Raw genomic sequence first — 17,394 nt, forward strand, 5'->3', positions numbered from 1 at the left:
TAAGGTAACTTGAACAAAGCTTTGAGATAACAGTGGGAGGTTTGTGCATTTTTGAGCCCTGTTTCTTTTGTTTGAAGCTCCTCAGTTGGATACGTTTCCCAGAGATGACAGAAATAAATTCTGGAAACTAAGAATGAAAGTAACTATTTTCCGTTTGTTTGCAATTTCAATCCCAGTCCTCCAAAGCCCCTCGAGTAAAATGGAAATACAGTCAGTTCTTCTATGACACGATAGTCGCACTCTTGTACAACCTTATGTCACAGAAGAATCGTGCTTTAGAAGTGTTTAAAGTGTTGGCACTGTAATCATTCACAGCCAACACACACTGTAGAAGTTTGCACTTTCGAAACTGCGTCCCCAATTCGTCAACTGCATTACATCAAATTAGTGTTGATGAAACATGCATTACAACAGAACGATCTGTACAACTAAACTTCGGTCCGCACAATAAAATTACTTCTTTAAACAAGACTAAATCTCAAAACCAGCTATTAATGTGGTACTGTGAGCAGGAACGTTGCATATTCCACAAGTAAATATTGACTTGAAATACTTACAGCCTTGCCTCTGGGTCCTGGAGGTCCTGTTTCACCGGACATTCCTCTGTCGCCCTTGGAAAAGAAAAACAAATGACTTTTTGTTTTAATTTACTCGAGAGACAAAGGCATTACTGGCGGGCCAACATTTATTGTCCATCCCTAGTTGCCCTTACGAAGCTCATGATTGCCTTTTTGAACCATTGCAGTCCATGCGCTGTAGGCACAAGTAGGACATGGCACTTAGAGAGGCAATGCTAGGATTTTGACCCAGTGACAGTGAAGGAATGGCAATGTTAAGTCAGGATGGTGAGTGTTCCCACATATCTGTCACCCTTGTCCTTCTAGATCTTAGTCGTTGTAGTCTGGAAGGTGCTAAGGGCCTTTGGCTAATTTCTGCATTGCATCATGTAGATGGTTCATACTGCTGCTACTGAGCATTGGTGGTTGAGCATGTGAATGCTTGCGGATGTGGTGCCAATCAAGCAGGCTGCTTTGTCCTGGATGGTGTCAAACCTCTTGAATGTTTGTGGAGCTGCACTGATCCAGGCAAGTTGCGAGTATTCCCTCACATTCCTGACTTGTACCTTATAGATATGGGGCATACTTTGGGAATTAGGGAGATGAGTTACTTGCTGCAGTATGCTGTAGTGTTTGCAGGTGTAACAAACTAGGGAAGAACTACCTTCAAGTAAACAGGTCCTATAGCCAAGGAGAGTTCATTGTCAATTCAGACTAATCAGAGTCTTCAGTATGGCAGGGAAATGCATGAAGGAACATTGGTTGCCTTGAGTGTTGATATTGTGATATTAATTGCATTTGAATCTATACAACACTAAAGTTCTGTAGACTGAATTGAGGTCTTTTTACAGGAAAGATGAAGAATTTGACACTTGATTACTGAGTCATAAAGTAGGGAAGGAATTATAGAAAAAATTTTGTTCAAGCAAAGTTAACATCAGGCAGTTAGAAAACATTCAGAGTTGGTTCATGAATAGAATGAACAGTTTATTTCATGAAGATCAGGAGTAGGTCATTCAGTCCACTGAACCTGCTCTTGATTAGATTACTTACAGTGTGGAAACAGGCCCTTTGGCCCAACAAGTCTACCCTGACCCTCCAAAGAGCAACCCACCCCAGACCCATTCCCCTACATTTACCCCTTCACCTAACACTACAGGCAATTTAGCATGGCCAATTCACCTAACCTGCACATTTTTGGACTGTGGGAGGAAACCGGAGCAACTGGAGGAAACCCACGCAGACAAAGGGAGAATGTGCAAACTCCACACAGTCAGTCGCCTGAGGTGGGAATTGAACCCAGGCGTCTGGCAGTGTGAGGCAGCAGTGCTAACCACTGAGCCACCGTGCCGCCCATAAATTCCACCATTCAATAACATTATGGTTGACCTGACAGTGGCCTCAACTCTTAATTCCTGCCAAACTCTCAATGTTTGACTCTTTTGTCATCAAGAAATTATTTTCTTCAGCCTTAGAAATGTTCAAAGATCCTCCCTCACCTTTTTTGGGAAAAGTTCTAAACACGCATGAATCACAGAGAAAAATATTCCTCATTCCTTGATTGCATCCTATGGTTCTAGTTTCCCCTACCAAGTGAAATATCCTTTCTGATTCGGTCCATCCACCTTGAAGAGTGAACTGATTGGGCCTATATCCTTTGGAGAAAGAAACTGGGTCGATCTTATCAAAATATGCAATATTCTGAGAGGTTTTGACAGGATGGATAGGGGGAGGATGTTTCCAGTTGTGCAGAAACAAGAACTAGGTAACACATTTTAAGGATAAGGGGTCTCCATTTAAAGACTAGCACATGTAGAGTCTTATTCTGTCACAGGGCTGTTAACCTGTCGAATTCTCTTCTCTAGAGAACAGAGAAGTGGGTTATTGAATACATTCAAGGCTGAATTAGATAGTTTTTGATGGATAAGGGGGTCAAGGGTTATGGGGGAGGGCAGATAGAGCAGTGGAGCTGAGGCCACAGCCAGATCAGCCATGATCTAAGTGGATGGTGCAGCAGGGTCAAAGGGCTGACTGGCCTCATCTTGTTCCTATGTTCTATCACTGGAATCCCATGTTAGCATATACTTGGAGTTACAGCACACCCCACTGTACGCTCTAGGCAGTTTAGCAGATATAGTTCCACAGCACAGGGACAAGCTGTAAATAGGTCACAAGCAATAAGTTCTGCACACAATCTGTAAAACAGTTAATGGTTACTCTAGCGAAGAATCACTGACTTTTTCAGATTATTTTGGAGTCTATAGAAAATAACCAATCTCCAGAGACTCCAATGCAAATTGTGTAAGTTTTGGGCAATTTTAAAAATATTCAGGACTGGGTGTGAAAACGTTGCTTGGTTGATAGTCAGAAATTATTCAGTCAGATAAGGTACTTTTTCAATTTGTCTGGGAAGGCAGGGGGTGAGACGGCACCACCTACTCTCTACATCCACTAATCCTCATCACTCAGCCATTACACCCATCAACTGCCCAGCCCACCCTCCATACCACTCAACCCCAACCGCCCAACCCACTCTCTGTACTCAACTCCAATATATTCTCAATACTCCTCAACATCAACCACCCAACTGACTCTCCATGCTCGTCAACTGCAATCATCCAACACACTCTCCCTATTTGACTCAATCACTGACCCACTCTCCATTACCCTCAACCACAACCACCACCACCTGATCTACTCTCCATACTCCCAACCCCAACCACTTTTTGTGACCCTTAATCCCAATCACCTGATCCATTCTCTTCAACACCAATCACCTGATGCACTCTCCATACTCCTCAAACCCACCATTTTCTCAACTTCACTCACCCACACTCCATATCTCTCCTCACCCACTTACTCCACATTCACCTCAACCCCACCCGATATACCCTCAACTCCACCTACCCACTTCACATCTTTCAATTTCTCTTCGCCTTGACCCTTACCTCCACCCACTCACCCATCCACCATCTCCCTCAAGCCCACCCACTCACAATACCCTTTAACTCTACCCACTCAATCCTTCAACCCTACCAATCTACCATACCTCTCAACCCAAGATCCCCAGTGTCTTCTTTCTTTTTCTCTCTCATCCCATTCTTGGGAGATGTATATGTGCATTTAGGGCAACAATATCTTCACCAGATTTGTTGTTCGGATCCAAATTGGGTCATGTGAAGATGTCCTTTTTGCCTCACCTGGTCCCCAGAACTTTGAAATTTACTCATTAGCTGCAAGCACCAGTTATTGAAGCAGCATCAGCAAATAACTTAACACTGACAAACAACTCAGTGCCAGCCAATGATTTAACACTGATTAATGACGCAGCACCAGCTAATGATACAATGTTGACAAATGACTGAGTGCCGACTAATGACCAGTATAGGCTAACGACTCAGCGTCAGCTAATGATTAAAACCCACTTTGTGTTCATTGTGAATTTGCATGTCACTCACCTTTAGACCCATGGGTCCTGGTGGGCCAATCTCTCCTTCAGGTCCAGGCTCACCCTGTCAACACCAAAACATATGGTTAATGCCCACTTAGGCATTTTACAGGGAGGATGTTGGGAGGAAAACAGCAATGAGATCAAATAAATTGGTATTTTCTCCTTACCATTTGACCTGGAGGGCCAGTGGGACCAAACATTCCTTGAGTACCTCTTTCACCCTGTGAAAAGACAGCACCAGCTAGTGAGTGTAGATAAACAACCAAAGCCCCAAACAGGGGTCTGTGGACAACAACTTACTGTTATAAGACACATTTACAGAGGGAAAAACCTCCAGGAAGCTTACAAGAGCGTTGTTAAATACAATTCACCAATTAGCCACATAAGGGTGCTTTAGATCAAAGTGCTTTATAGTTGGTTGAAGAGGAGGTTTTTGTGGAAGTTTTCATTTTAAAGGAGCTGCAGGGGCCAATTGAACACATGATCACTAGTGGTGGGCTGAAGCTGATACAATAGGGTACACAACAACTTGCCATGGTGTTACTGCACAAATGTCTCGATCTGTGATTGGTTAGCACTCAACCAACTTGTCCGAGTGACAAAGATTCTACCTGGGAGATATCAGGAGGAAGTTGCAACAGCTTCTGTACTGATGTGACGTATACTCCAGTAAGTAGTTGAATGAATTATCGTTACTATTCATGACTGCATGCTGCAGGACAGCAAAGCTCCGATCTGATCCACTGATTGTGTGGGATCTGTCTATTGCATGTCACTTTCACCATTTGGCTGGAAGCTGGATCTTGCATTGGTCCCAGGTGTCTTTGAAAATAAAATATACTGCCTAGCATTAAGGCTTGAACTGGCTTAAATACAGCTTTTCATTGTGCCTTGATACACGTGACAATAAATGCAAATTCAAATTCAAATTCTGTGATGAGAATTTGAATTGAATTTGAATTCAAATTCTTATCACAGACCTGAGGATCAGTTAGGACAAAGACCTCCAAAAAGCCTGTGAGCAAGCCCAATCCTTCTCTTTATCTTTAATTAGAAATGAGATAACATTTACAGACTTTGTGAAAAGAAGAAAGCTTCCAGCCTTGGGGACTGACTGTGTGGAGTTTGCACATTCTCCCCGTGTCTGCATGGGTTTCCTCTGGGTGCTCCGGTTTCCTCCCACAATCTAAAGATGTGCAGTTTAGGTGAATTGGCCATGCTAAGTTGTCCATTATGTTCAGGGATGTGTAGATTAGGTGCATTTGCCGTGGGAAATGTAGGGTTAAGGGGATGGGTCTGGGAGGGATACTCTTCGGAGGATCGGTGTGGACTTGTTGGGCCAGATGGCCTGTTTCCACACTGTATGTTCTAATTCAAGCCAAGATTCATGTCCAGCTGAATGGCTACTGCACTGAGGATTGTTGTAGTCACCATCAACATGATAATGCCACCAAAAATCAAAGGAAAAACTGTTAGGAAGTCATCTAATTTCGCCTTTTGGATTGAACATTGATTCACGGACTTTGTGTATTTTTGCCTCTATATTTTCTACACACAATATTCTTAAAAAGACTGTTTGTCTCATCTGTCCTATTTATGATTGTACATGTGTGGTTGGATTTAGAAGGATGTCATTTAAATTTGTATATCAGGAAATAATAATCTGTTCTGCCACATGGTGGAGGATAAGTTAATGTAATAAATAAGTTGACCATTGATGTAACTTGGTGCGTTTCTTTGTCATGGTCAAAAGTCTTACACAGAGAGTGGCTTACTTGTGAAATGAACTTTCTGAGGAAGTGGTGGATGTGGGTACAATTACAACATTTAAAAGAGATTTGGATAAGTAAGAAAGGTTTAGTGGGATATGGGCCAGGAGCAGGTAGGTGGGTTTAGTTTGGGATTATGTTTGGCATGGACTGGTTGAACCAAAGGGTCTGCTTCCGTGCTGTATAACTCTATGACTCTATGAACCATCCCAGTAACAATAGTCATATTTCACACTTGTGATGATGCATGGAACACTGAGGCCTCACTTCCAGCTCAATATTCCCACCAGGGACATGGAAATCAAATCCAAGAAAGTGAATATACAATAAGTGGGATAATATTGATACGTATAGAGGAAGTAAGATAATGGTACATCTATAGGTCATTGAAGTGACAGGACAGGTAGTTGAAAGCATACTGGGTGAGATGCAGACTATAAGAATATAAATGGAATGTTGGAACTATATTATAAGACATTGGTTAAACTACACATGGAATTTTGTGTACAGTTCTCGTCAGCCCATTACAGGACTCTTACGTCTCTAACTCTAACCTGGGTTCAAGTCCCTACTGCTCCAGAGGTGTGGAATAGCATCTCTGAATGGGTTGATTGGAAAATAGTTTTTATTTAAACACATGCTTTAGAGAGAGTGCAGAGGAGATGTACAAGAATGTTTCTGTGTGAGAAAATTGCTACTATGAGGAAAGATTGGATAGACGAGGGTTGTTTTCCTCAGAAAAGATATGCAGGTTAGGTGGGCTGACTATGCGAAATTGCCCTGTACTGTCTAGAGCTGTGGCATATTCCTCAAAGTGTTGGTGCAGAGTTAATGGGCCAAATGGCCTCTATCTGCACTGTAAGAATTCTTTGAATCTATGATTCTAAGAGGAACTGAGAACTGATATAATTGAGACTTAGAAATTTACGAAGGCCTGGAAGAATGGATAGGAAAGAGCTGTTTCTTCTTGCAGAGAGGTCAATTACAAGGGGCACAAATTAAAGGTAGAGGGAACATGAGGAAAAACAATTCCCCACAGAGCATGGAAGGTGCCTGGAATTCCTTAGCCACATTATTGGCTGAGGGAGCAAACACTCAATTCATTTAAAATGAAACCGAAGGAGGAGATTTCTGAATACTTGAAAATGTATGGTAAAATAGGGCAAAGTCAGCATGGTTTCATCGGGGGGAGGTCATGCCTGACTATCTGCTAGGATTCTTTGAGGAAGTAACAAGCAGGTTAGACCAAGGAGAGCCAATGGTCTCAAGTCTGCACTTCAAGAAGGGCTGTGACAATGTGTTGCAGAGGAGGCTATTGCGTAAGATAAGGGCCCATGGTGTTAGAGGCAAAATGCTAGCACGGACAGAAGCTTGGCTGTCTAGTAGAAAGCAGAGAGTGGAGATAAAAGGGTCCTTCTCAGGATGGTGTTCCGCAAGGTTGTGTTAGGACCACAACTTTTCACTTTATACAGTTAATGACCTCGATGAAGGAACTGAGGGCATTCTGGCTAAGGTTGCAGATGATACAGAGATAGGTAGAGGGACGAATAGCATTGAGGAGGCAGGAAGGCCTCAGAAGGAATTGAACAAGTTAGAAGAGTGGGCAAAGAAGTGGCAGATGCAGTGCAACATGGGAAAGTGTGACGTCATGCTCTTTGGTGGGAGAAAAGAGACATGGACTGTTTTCTAAATGAGGAGAAAATTCATAAGTTTAAGAGCAAAGAGATTTGGGAGCTCTAGTCCAGGATACTCTCAAGATAAACTTGCAGGTTGAATCAGTAGTTAGGAAGGCAAATGCAATGGTGGCATTTATTTTGAGAGGACTTGAATATAAAAGTAGGGATATACTTCTAAGACTCTATAAGGCTCTGGTCAGGCCACATTTGGAGTATGGTGCACAATTTTGGGCCCATATCTCAGGAGGGATATACTGGCCCTGGAGCGCATGTTCAGAGGAGGTTCAAAAGAATGGTCCCAGGAATGAAAAGCTTAACATATGAGGAACGTTTGAGGACTCTGGGTTTATATTCGATGAAATTTAGAAGGATGAGGGGTAATCGAATTGAAACATACAGAATACTGAATGACCTAGATGGAGTGGATGTCAGGAAGGTGTTTCCATTGGTGGGAGAGACTAGGACTCAAGGACACAGCCTTAGAGTAAAGGGAAGAGCCTTTAGAATGGAGATAAGGAGAGACTTCTTCAGCCAGAGAGTGAATTCACTGGAATTCTATGGAATTCACTGCCACAGAGGCTGTGGAGGCCAGGTCATTGAGTATATTTAAGACTAAGATAGGTTCTTGAGTATTAAGGGGATCAAGGGTAACAGGGAGAAAGCAGGAGGATGGGATTGAGAAACTTATCAGCCATGATTGAATGGCAGAGCAGACTCAATGGGCTGAATGGCCTAATTTCTGCTCGTACGTCTTATGGTCTTTAATTCTATACACTGCAAGACTACACACCAGTTACCGAAAAATGCATTCAGAATATGTGAGCACTTCTTTTGTTTGGTCAGTGCAGACATGACAAGCTGAATAGCTTCTTTCTGAGCTGTCACCTTTCTATGATTCTATGGCCTGTGTACCACTGTATGGTCATGTCTGTCGACTTTTGGCAGGGCATAGCCAGGGATGGTCATTGGAATGTGAAACAGTGGGTACTGGTAGAAAACAAAGAAATGTGGATACTGGAGATCTGAAACAAAAACAGAAAAACAGGTCTGGCAGACTCTGGGAAGAAAGTAGAGTTAATTTTTCGAGTCCATTGACTATTCTGATGTTCTGGGTGGTACAGTAGCTAAGTGGTTAGCACTGCTTGCCTCACAGCATTGGGGACCTAGGTTCTATTCCAGCCTCGGGTGACTGTCTGTGTAGAGTTTGCGCATTCTCCCCGTGTCCGCTTGGGTTTCCTCTGGGTGATCCAGTTTCCTCCCACAGTCCAAAGATGTGCAGGTTAGGTGGATTGGCCGTGCTAAATTGTCCAATAGTGTCCATGGGAGTCCATGGGACCCATCATTGGTGGGTCACCAATGGTAAATGTGGGGTTAGGGAGGTCTGGGTGGGATGCTGTTTGGAAGGTCAGTGTAGACTGCATAGGCCAAATAGCCTCTATCTCCATTTGGGGATTCTGCGTCTGTTTTTGTTACAGTAGGTACTGATGGTAGGGTCTGGGTGAATAATGCCTTGGTGTTCTCTGCAAACTGCAGGCAAGGCTCACTCTGCTGATTTCCAGGTTAAATGACAATTCTGAAATTCAGGTTAAGGAGTTCCTTGACTAGTTAGCTAGAAACTAGCAATAAAAAACAGACGGGATAGTCAATTTGACAAAAAAACATTCCCCTTAGAAGCTCAAGCAGAAAATTGAGACACATTTGCAAATAACTAGAAGTTATAAACCTAATGACAAAATTGAAAAATAAAGACAAACATAACAAAAGACATGTGCTATGAAATGAAGAGCCAGGTTTCTCTGAAGAATGGTGAAGTCACTGTTTTGAGCAATTCTTACCTTTGAACCAGCAGCTCCCTTCTGACCAGGTTGTCCAGGTAAACCCTATCAAAGGGAAGTCATCTGTTAGTTTACTACATTAGCTTAGTGCACAACGAACAGAGGGTTATTCAATAAAAAATATATATTTTAATTCAGTTTCATTTAACATCTGTCTCCTGAAGGTACTGATTCACACTGGGATACAGTTCCTGAAGATACTGATTCTCATGGGATACAGTTCCAGAATGTGCTCCCATTGGGTTACAGATCCTGAAGGAGCTGGATCTCACTGGGATACAGTTCCTGAAGGTGCTAACTCTCACTGGGATACAGTTCCTGAAGGTGCTAACTCTCACTGGGATACAGTTCCTGAAGGTGCTGACTCTCACTGGGATACAGTTCCTGAAGGTACTGATTCTCACCGGGATACAGCTCCTGAAGGGGCTGGCTCTCACTGGGATATGGTTCCTGAAGGGGCTGACTCTCACTGGGACACAGTTCCTCAAGGTCATGACTTTCACTGGGATACCGTTCCTGAACGTGCTGACTCTTACTGGGGTACAGTTCCTAAAGGTGCTGACTCTCAAATGGGGATAGTACCTGAAAGTGCTGACTGTCACTGGGATACAGATCCTGAATGTTCTAGCTCCTAATGGGAAATAGTTTGTCAAGGTTTTGATTCTCACTGGGTTACAGTTTCTGAAGGTGCCAAGAACCATGAAGATATAGTGCCAGATGGTGCTGATTCCCACAGGGGAATAGTTCCTGAACATGCTGACACTCAGTGGGAGATATTTCCAGAAAGTTCTAACTCTCACTAGGATGCATTCCTAAATGTGCTCATACTCACTGCGGCACAATTCCTGAAGTGCTGACTATCACTAAAGTACAGTTCCTGAAGTTGCTAACTCTCACTGGGGTACAATTCCTGATCGGGCTTACACTCACTTGGATGTAGTTTCAGAAGGAGCTATCACTGGGACCCAGTTCCTGACAATGCTGACTCTCATGGGATACAGTTCCGATGATGATAACTTTCACTGGGATACAGTTTCTGAAGGCTCTTTTGCTCACTGGGACATAGTTCCTGAAGGTGCTGACTCTCACTGGGATTTAGTTCCTGAAAATGCTGACTCTCACTGGGAGACAAGTCCTTTAGGTTCTGACACTGGGATATACTTCACTGACTCTCACTGCAATACAGTTCAGCACAGCAACGGGCCCTTCAGCCCACGATATCATGCCGAACATTAGACCAAATTACACTAATCCCTTCCGCTTTCCCTTCGTCCATATTCCTCCATTCCTTCCATATTCATGTGCTGACCTAAAAGTCCCTTAAATGCCCTTATTGTATCTGCCTCAACCACCATCCATGGCAGTACATTCCAGACTCCTGCCACTCTCTATGTAAAAAACTTGCCCCTCACACCTCCTTTGAACTTTCCCCTTGACACCTTAAATGCACGCCCTCAAGTATTAGACATTTCAACTCGAGGAAAAAGATTCTGACTGTCAACCCGATCTATGCATCTCATCATTTTATAAAAGTCTATCTAGTCTCCCCTCAGCCTCCACCACTCCACAGAAAAGAATCTGAGTTTTTCTAGCCTCTCCTCATAGTTTATATTCTCTAATCCAGGCAAGATCCTCGTAAACCTCTTCTGAAACCTCTCCAAAGCCTCCGCACCCTTCCTGTAATGTGGCGACCAGTGCGGCCTAACCAAAGTCTTATACATCTGCAACATGACATCCTGACTCTTGTACTCAATTCTTCGACAAGAATGCCATACACCTTCTTTACCACCCTTTCTACTTGCGTGATCACTTTCAAGGAACTATGGACTTGCACCCCAAGATCCTGCCATTAACGTTACTTTTCCTTAAGATTTGATCTCCCAAACTGCAACACCTCATGCCTGCCCGAATTAAACCCCATCAGCCATTTCTCCATCCATATCTGCAAATGATCTACAATTCGCTGCATCCTTTGACAACCTTCTACACTATCCACAACTCCGCTGATCCTTGTAATGTCTGCAAATTTACCAACCCACCCATCTACATTTTCATCTAAGTCATCTAAGAGATCCCTGCTGAACCCCACTACTCACAGACCTCCAGCCAGAAAAATACACTTCCACCACTACCCTCTACCTTCTATGGGCAGGCCAATTCTGAATCCACACGTCCCAGGTCACCATGGATCCCATGCATCTTAATCTTCTGGATGAGGCTACCATAAGGTACCTTGGTGAAAGACTTACTAAAATCCATGCAGACAACATCCACTGCTCTCCCCTCATTGATTATCTATGTCACTTCCTCAAAAGATTCAGTCAAGTTAGTAAGACATGACCTGCTCTGCACAAATCCATGCTGATTATCCTAATTCAGCCATACTTTTCCAAATGTGCATAAATTCCTAAGAATTCTCTCCAGAAGTTTCACAGCCACTGATGTGCGACTCACCAGTCTATAGCTTCCGAGATTATCCTTACTTCTCTTCTTGAACAAAGGAACAGCTCACCAGTCAGCCAGGACCTCTCCACTGGCTAGTGAGGATACAAAAATCTCGGTCAAGGCCCCAACAATTTCTTCTTGCATCTCTCAGTAAATTAGGGTCGACGCCATTGGGCCCTGGGGACTTAGCCAGATTAATGCTCTTTAAGAGATTCAACACCACTTCTTTCTTGATCTCAAAATGCCCTGGCAAATTACCATGCTCCGCACAAATCTCACCATTGTTCATATCCTTCTCCAAAGTGAATACTGACGCATGGTACTCACTTGGGATCTCAGCTGCATCCTTTGCCTCCAAGCACAAGTTCCCCCCTTTATTCTTGAATGGTCCTACCTTCTCCTTTGTATAGATACATTAAAAGCAAGAGGATAACAATGTCTTAAGATTTTCTTTAACCCTACTTGTCCCTTCTTGCTCTTCCTAAATCCCTGCTTGAGCACTTTCCTGCTATTCTTATATTCCTCACAGGCCTTGTCCGATTTTAAGCTCCTAAGCATATGTTTCTTTTTCTCTTTTGACTAAATTCACAACCTCCCTCATTACCCAAGGGTCCCTTACCTTGTCATTCTTGTCTTTCCTCCTGTCCTCAGTTGGGAGCAGTTCCAGAAATGCTCATTCTCACTGGGAAACAAACCCTGACAGCATTTCATTCTGTTACACTTCCTCAATGTGCTGACACTTAACTGGAATAAAGTTCTGGAATGTGCTGACTCTCACGAGGATGGTCTGTTTCCATACTGTAGGAATTCTATGAGAAAGATGTCTGGATACAGTTCCTCAATGTGCCTTGATGGTTCTGACTGTCAAAGTGATACAGTTTCTGAAGGTGTTGACCCTAACTGGGATACAGTTGTGAAGCTGATTCCGAATGGGATAAAAATCTGAAAGGTGCTGACTCTCACTAGGATACACTTTGTGAACGTGCTGACTCTCTGAGGTACAGTACTTGATGATCTTGACTCTGATTGGGAGACAGCGAGAATCATCAAGAACTATCATTGGGATACAGTTCCTGATTGGGCAGGGTCTCACTGGTACACAGTTCCTGACGGAGCTGACTCTCACTGGGATACAGTTCCTGAATGCACTCTCACTGAGATACAGTTCCTAAAGTTACTAACTCTCATTGGGATATAGTTCCTGAAGGTGCTGACTCTCCTTGGAATACGGTTCCTGAAGGTTTTTGGGGGTGCTCACTCTCACTGAGAAACAAATTCTGAGGCTACTGACTCTCACTGGGATACATTTCCTGAAGTCAGAATCCTCGAATTTTACAGTACAGAAGGGGACCATTTGACCCATCACGCCTCTACCAGCTCCCAAAAGTGCTGCCCAGCTAGTCCCATTCATCAGCTCTACCTCCATAGCCTTCTAACCTCAGCACTTTCAAATATATCCAGCTCTGTTTTGAAACCTCCTGTGGAATCCACCTCCACCATTCTCCCAGGCAGTACATTACGAACCCTAACAACTCTCTGAATAAAGAAGTTTCTCCTCATCTCACTCCTTGCTGACAATCTTGAAACTGAGACTACTAGTTACTGATGTAAGAAGTAGTGAAAACAGAATATCCTTCTTTACCTTGTTTACAAAACTGTTTACAATATTGACCACCTCAATAAGGTCACTTCTTAATATTCTCTGCTCCAAGCAGAATAAGCCAACTTTCTATGGTCTTTCCTTGTATTTAGAATCCTTCCTTCCTGTTATTATTCTAGTAAATCTCCTTTGAACTCTCTCTAGGTCTTTACCATCCTTTCTTAAATAAGGCACCCAACACTGAACACAAGGCTCTAAAGAAAAACAGAAATTGCTGGAAAAACTCAGCATTTGTGGATAGAAATCAGAACTAACATTTTGGGTCCAGTGACCCTTCTGATTTCTCTCCACAGAGGCTGCCAGACCTGATGAGGTTTTCTAGCAATTTCTGTTTTTATTTCTGATTTCCAGTATCTTAAGTTCTTTCGATTTGTTTGTACAATGCTCCAAATATGGTCTGACCAATACTTTGTAGAAGTGTCACATCACTTCCTTGTTTTTATAATCCCTGTCTCTATTTACAAACCATAGGATCCAATAAGCATTCTTAACTTTTTAAACTTGCCAGGTCCCCTTCAGAGAGTCATGTATGTGAACCGTGAGGTCCCTCTGCTCCTGTACCCCCCTCAGTATTACATCATTGAGCCTATATTGCCTCTCCATGTTTTTTCTACCCAAATGCTTTACCTCACATTTCTCTGCACTGAAATTCATCTGCTAGCTGTCCACCCATTTAAGCCAACTTGTTAATGTCCCTCTGAAGTCGAACAATGTCATAGTCACAACTCACTACTCACAAATCACTAGATTAGTCTCATCTGCAAATTTAGAGATTTTGCTCTCATGGGAGAGGTGGCTGGTGAAGATTTCATCCTGACCATTACCATGGCTCAGGTGAGGTATAGCATTGAGAAGACCGAAGCCAGTCTGGACATTGAACCCATAACGTTGGTATCACTCTCCATTGCAAACCCGCCATCCAACCGACTGAGTCATTCCTAACATACGCTCACTACTTCACAGCTACCAAGACTGAATAGCACAACAGGCATTGTCAGTGGCTTTCCCGATTCACTAACGGAAAAATATTGAAACCAGTGTCAGAGTGTGGAGTTAACCAGTGTCAGAGTGTGGAGTTAACCAGTGTAAGAGTGTGGAGTTAACTCTCTCTGCTCGATCACATTTTCCCATAAATCTATGTAAACCAAGAAGGTGAGTTGTTGTTGGGATGGCACTCACACCAATCATATCTGCACTGGACCGCTGTGACCTAAGACAAACTACCCTTTCCTTCACAACTCTTCCTCATCTCAACTCTATAAATACCTATATTCTATATATTATATATCTTCCAAACTACATAAGAATTTATCCATTTCTCAAAGATTTCATGAAATCAATTTTGTGAAAAACTGGGTCTTTGATTGGTGATCACCTCTCTTCCTGAAGAATCTGCAGATTTGCATCTGATTAATAAATATTGGATGAAACTTACAGCTCCTCCCTGGGGACCCGCTGGTCCTGGAATTCCAGGTCGTCCTGCATCTCCCTGCAGGGAAACAGATGGGAGAAAAGCTTCCTGATTATTTCATAAACACACATTGTCCACTATCAGCATCAAAGCATGCCATTCCAGCACACACCTATTCATGGGGTATGTGAAGATGAAGGGAAGAAGAATGCTGTACTGTTATTGTATTGTCCCATTCACAATAAGGATTGCAGCTACTGTTTGGAGGGTCATTAGCTTCATGCAGCCTTGTGTTTGGAGCCAAAGATTAGCACTTTGTCAATGGTCTAATTCAATAAGGAATATGTGATTGTCACTTTCCCTTGGAGATATTAACTAAGCAATTGGGCTGGAACTTGGAATTAAAGTCAGCTGTGATCTTGTCAAATGGTGGGGCTAAAGGAGCAATGTAGTCTACTTCTGCTTCTTTTGTTTATTTTTGTAGGATAGTGTGTGACATTTTGGAATTTCATATTGTTCTAGGGAGCTCATTATTTCATTTCATCTGTTATGTCTACGTGTAATAGCTAACGGAGTTACACACAATACCAGACAGAAGTAAGCCCTTGCAATTGCAAAGACAGAAGCGTTTAATGTGGGCTAACATCTTAGATTTAAGTCAGAAGTCAAATGATACCAGGTTCTGGTCCAACAAATTTATTTGAAATCACACATGCTTTTGGAACGCAGTCCCTTTGTCAGGTGCAGTGAGCCAGCAGGGCACACAGACACAGAGTTTATAAGCAGAGGGATCAAGGGGCAAAGAAATTAAAAGATCATACAACTGGTGTGAGTGGAATTTCCGATAATACCTCTGCAGTTGACCAAGAGTGTTAGAAGTGTTTACAAAGTCAATGTTGGTGCTATGAGAATCGGGTAGAACGATAGGAATATACAAAAGGTGACACCTCAGATCAGACATAGAATTGTAAGTGTGAGGTTTTGTTCAGAATCTGTGTCGGAGTTTTAACCTGGAATCAGGCTGGTTTTATTCCGAAGGCTGAAATTTAAAAGGTGCTACATTGACTGACTATGACTACAAATTGTCTGTTTTTTGAAGAAAATAGTATGTATCTGCAGATAAACAAACATCTTGGATGAAATGATTCACCCCATAGATTATGTGTGTATGTGTGTGTGTGAGAGAGAGAGAATTTGAGAGAGAGTGTGTATGAGTTTGTGTGTGTGCTTGAGAGAGTGCGAGTGTGAGAGAGTATGTGTGTGTGTGACAGAATGTGTGAGAGAGAGAGGATCTTTGTGTGAGAGAGGGTCTGTATGAATGTGCGTGTGTGAGATTATGAGACTCTGTATGCTTATGCATTAAAAGTTTATGTTAATGTGTGTGTGTGCGCGCTCACTGCGTGAGAGAGTATAATAAGTATTTCAGAACTATACAAACTAATTAAGATTAAAAATTCTAACAATTTATCAAGATGATGCTGTCAAAACAGGAAAGTAATGAACATTTTACAGATACAGAACTGTGTGGTGGGGTCACCTGTAGCACGACATGAACCCAGGATCACTGTTGAGGCCATCTTCAAGCGTATGTAACTTGACTAACATTCTTTGCTCAGTGATTCTGCACTGTTGTGTATCTTGGAGTCTGGCTTGGAATACTCAATACCAATAATTGTCAGTTTCCAGACACTATCCTACAACTCATCCACTTCATCTTTGACCACAACATCTTCACTTTCAACAACCAGTTCTTCATCCAGACGTACAGAACAGCCATGGGGACCAAATTTGCACCTCAATATGCCAACGTTTTCAGGCACAAGTTCAAGCAAGACTTCTTTGCTGTGCAGGGCCTCCAACCAATGCTGTACAACAGATACATTGACAACATTTTTTTCCTTTGGGCTCATAGCGAGGATTCACTGAAACAATTACACAGTGATTTCATCCCACCATCAGACTACTCTTTAGAATCAGTCTCATTCTTGGACGCACTCACCTCCATCAAGGACCAACATCTCAATTCCTTACTCTACTGCAAGCCCACGGATGACCTCACAATGCTGCACTTTTCTAGCTTCTACCCTAAACATATTAAAGAAGCCATACCCTATGGACAGGCCCTGCTCAAACACAGGATCTGCTCAGATGAGGAACGTAATGGACACCTGAAGGCTTTGAAAGACACCCTGATAAGAACAGGATACGATGCTCAACCCATCGATCATGAGTTCCGATGTGCCACAGTGAAATAAACCACAAAGATCTCCTCAGAACAAAGGATAAGACTAATAGGGTACCCTTCATCGTCCAGTAATTCCTTGCAGTGGAGAAACTACACCATGGCCTTTGCAACCTTCAACATGTACTTGATGATGATAAGCATCTTGCCAAGATCTTCCCTTCTCACCTTCAAACAATTGTCAAACCTCAAACAGACATTGCTCGCAACAATCTATCCAGTCTTCAGGACAATATTGACTATAACACGAGAGGATCCTGTCATGGCATCCTCTGAAAGACACGTTAGATCATCGACTTGGATACTACCATCACACGTGGGATCACCACCTATCATGTTCATGGCAGA

At 42.8% G+C, this 17,394-nt stretch overlaps 1 protein-coding gene across 1 annotated transcript in view; it reads right to left on the reverse strand.

The window, feature by feature from the left end:
* The window catches only part of col9a2 (procollagen, type IX, alpha 2), a 213,495-nt gene that overhangs the window by 50,646 nt on the left and 145,455 nt on the right, over window positions 1-17,394 (reverse strand). Inside the window, exons 19-23 of the mRNA XM_072548624.1 lie at window positions 14,829-14,882; window positions 9,289-9,333; window positions 4,176-4,229; window positions 4,016-4,069; window positions 558-611 (exon numbers count right to left, since the gene is read on the reverse strand). Coding sequence (XP_072404725.1) covers window positions 558-611; window positions 4,016-4,069; window positions 4,176-4,229; window positions 9,289-9,333; window positions 14,829-14,882 — 261 coding nt within the window. The remainder of the gene's footprint in view (window positions 1-557; window positions 612-4,015; window positions 4,070-4,175; window positions 4,230-9,288; window positions 9,334-14,828; window positions 14,883-17,394) is intronic.

The sequence above is a fragment of the Chiloscyllium punctatum genome, chromosome 27 (genome assembly GCF_047496795.1).
Source record: "Chiloscyllium punctatum isolate Juve2018m chromosome 27, sChiPun1.3, whole genome shotgun sequence".
Taxonomy (NCBI): Eukaryota; Metazoa; Chordata; class Chondrichthyes; order Orectolobiformes; family Hemiscylliidae; genus Chiloscyllium; species Chiloscyllium punctatum.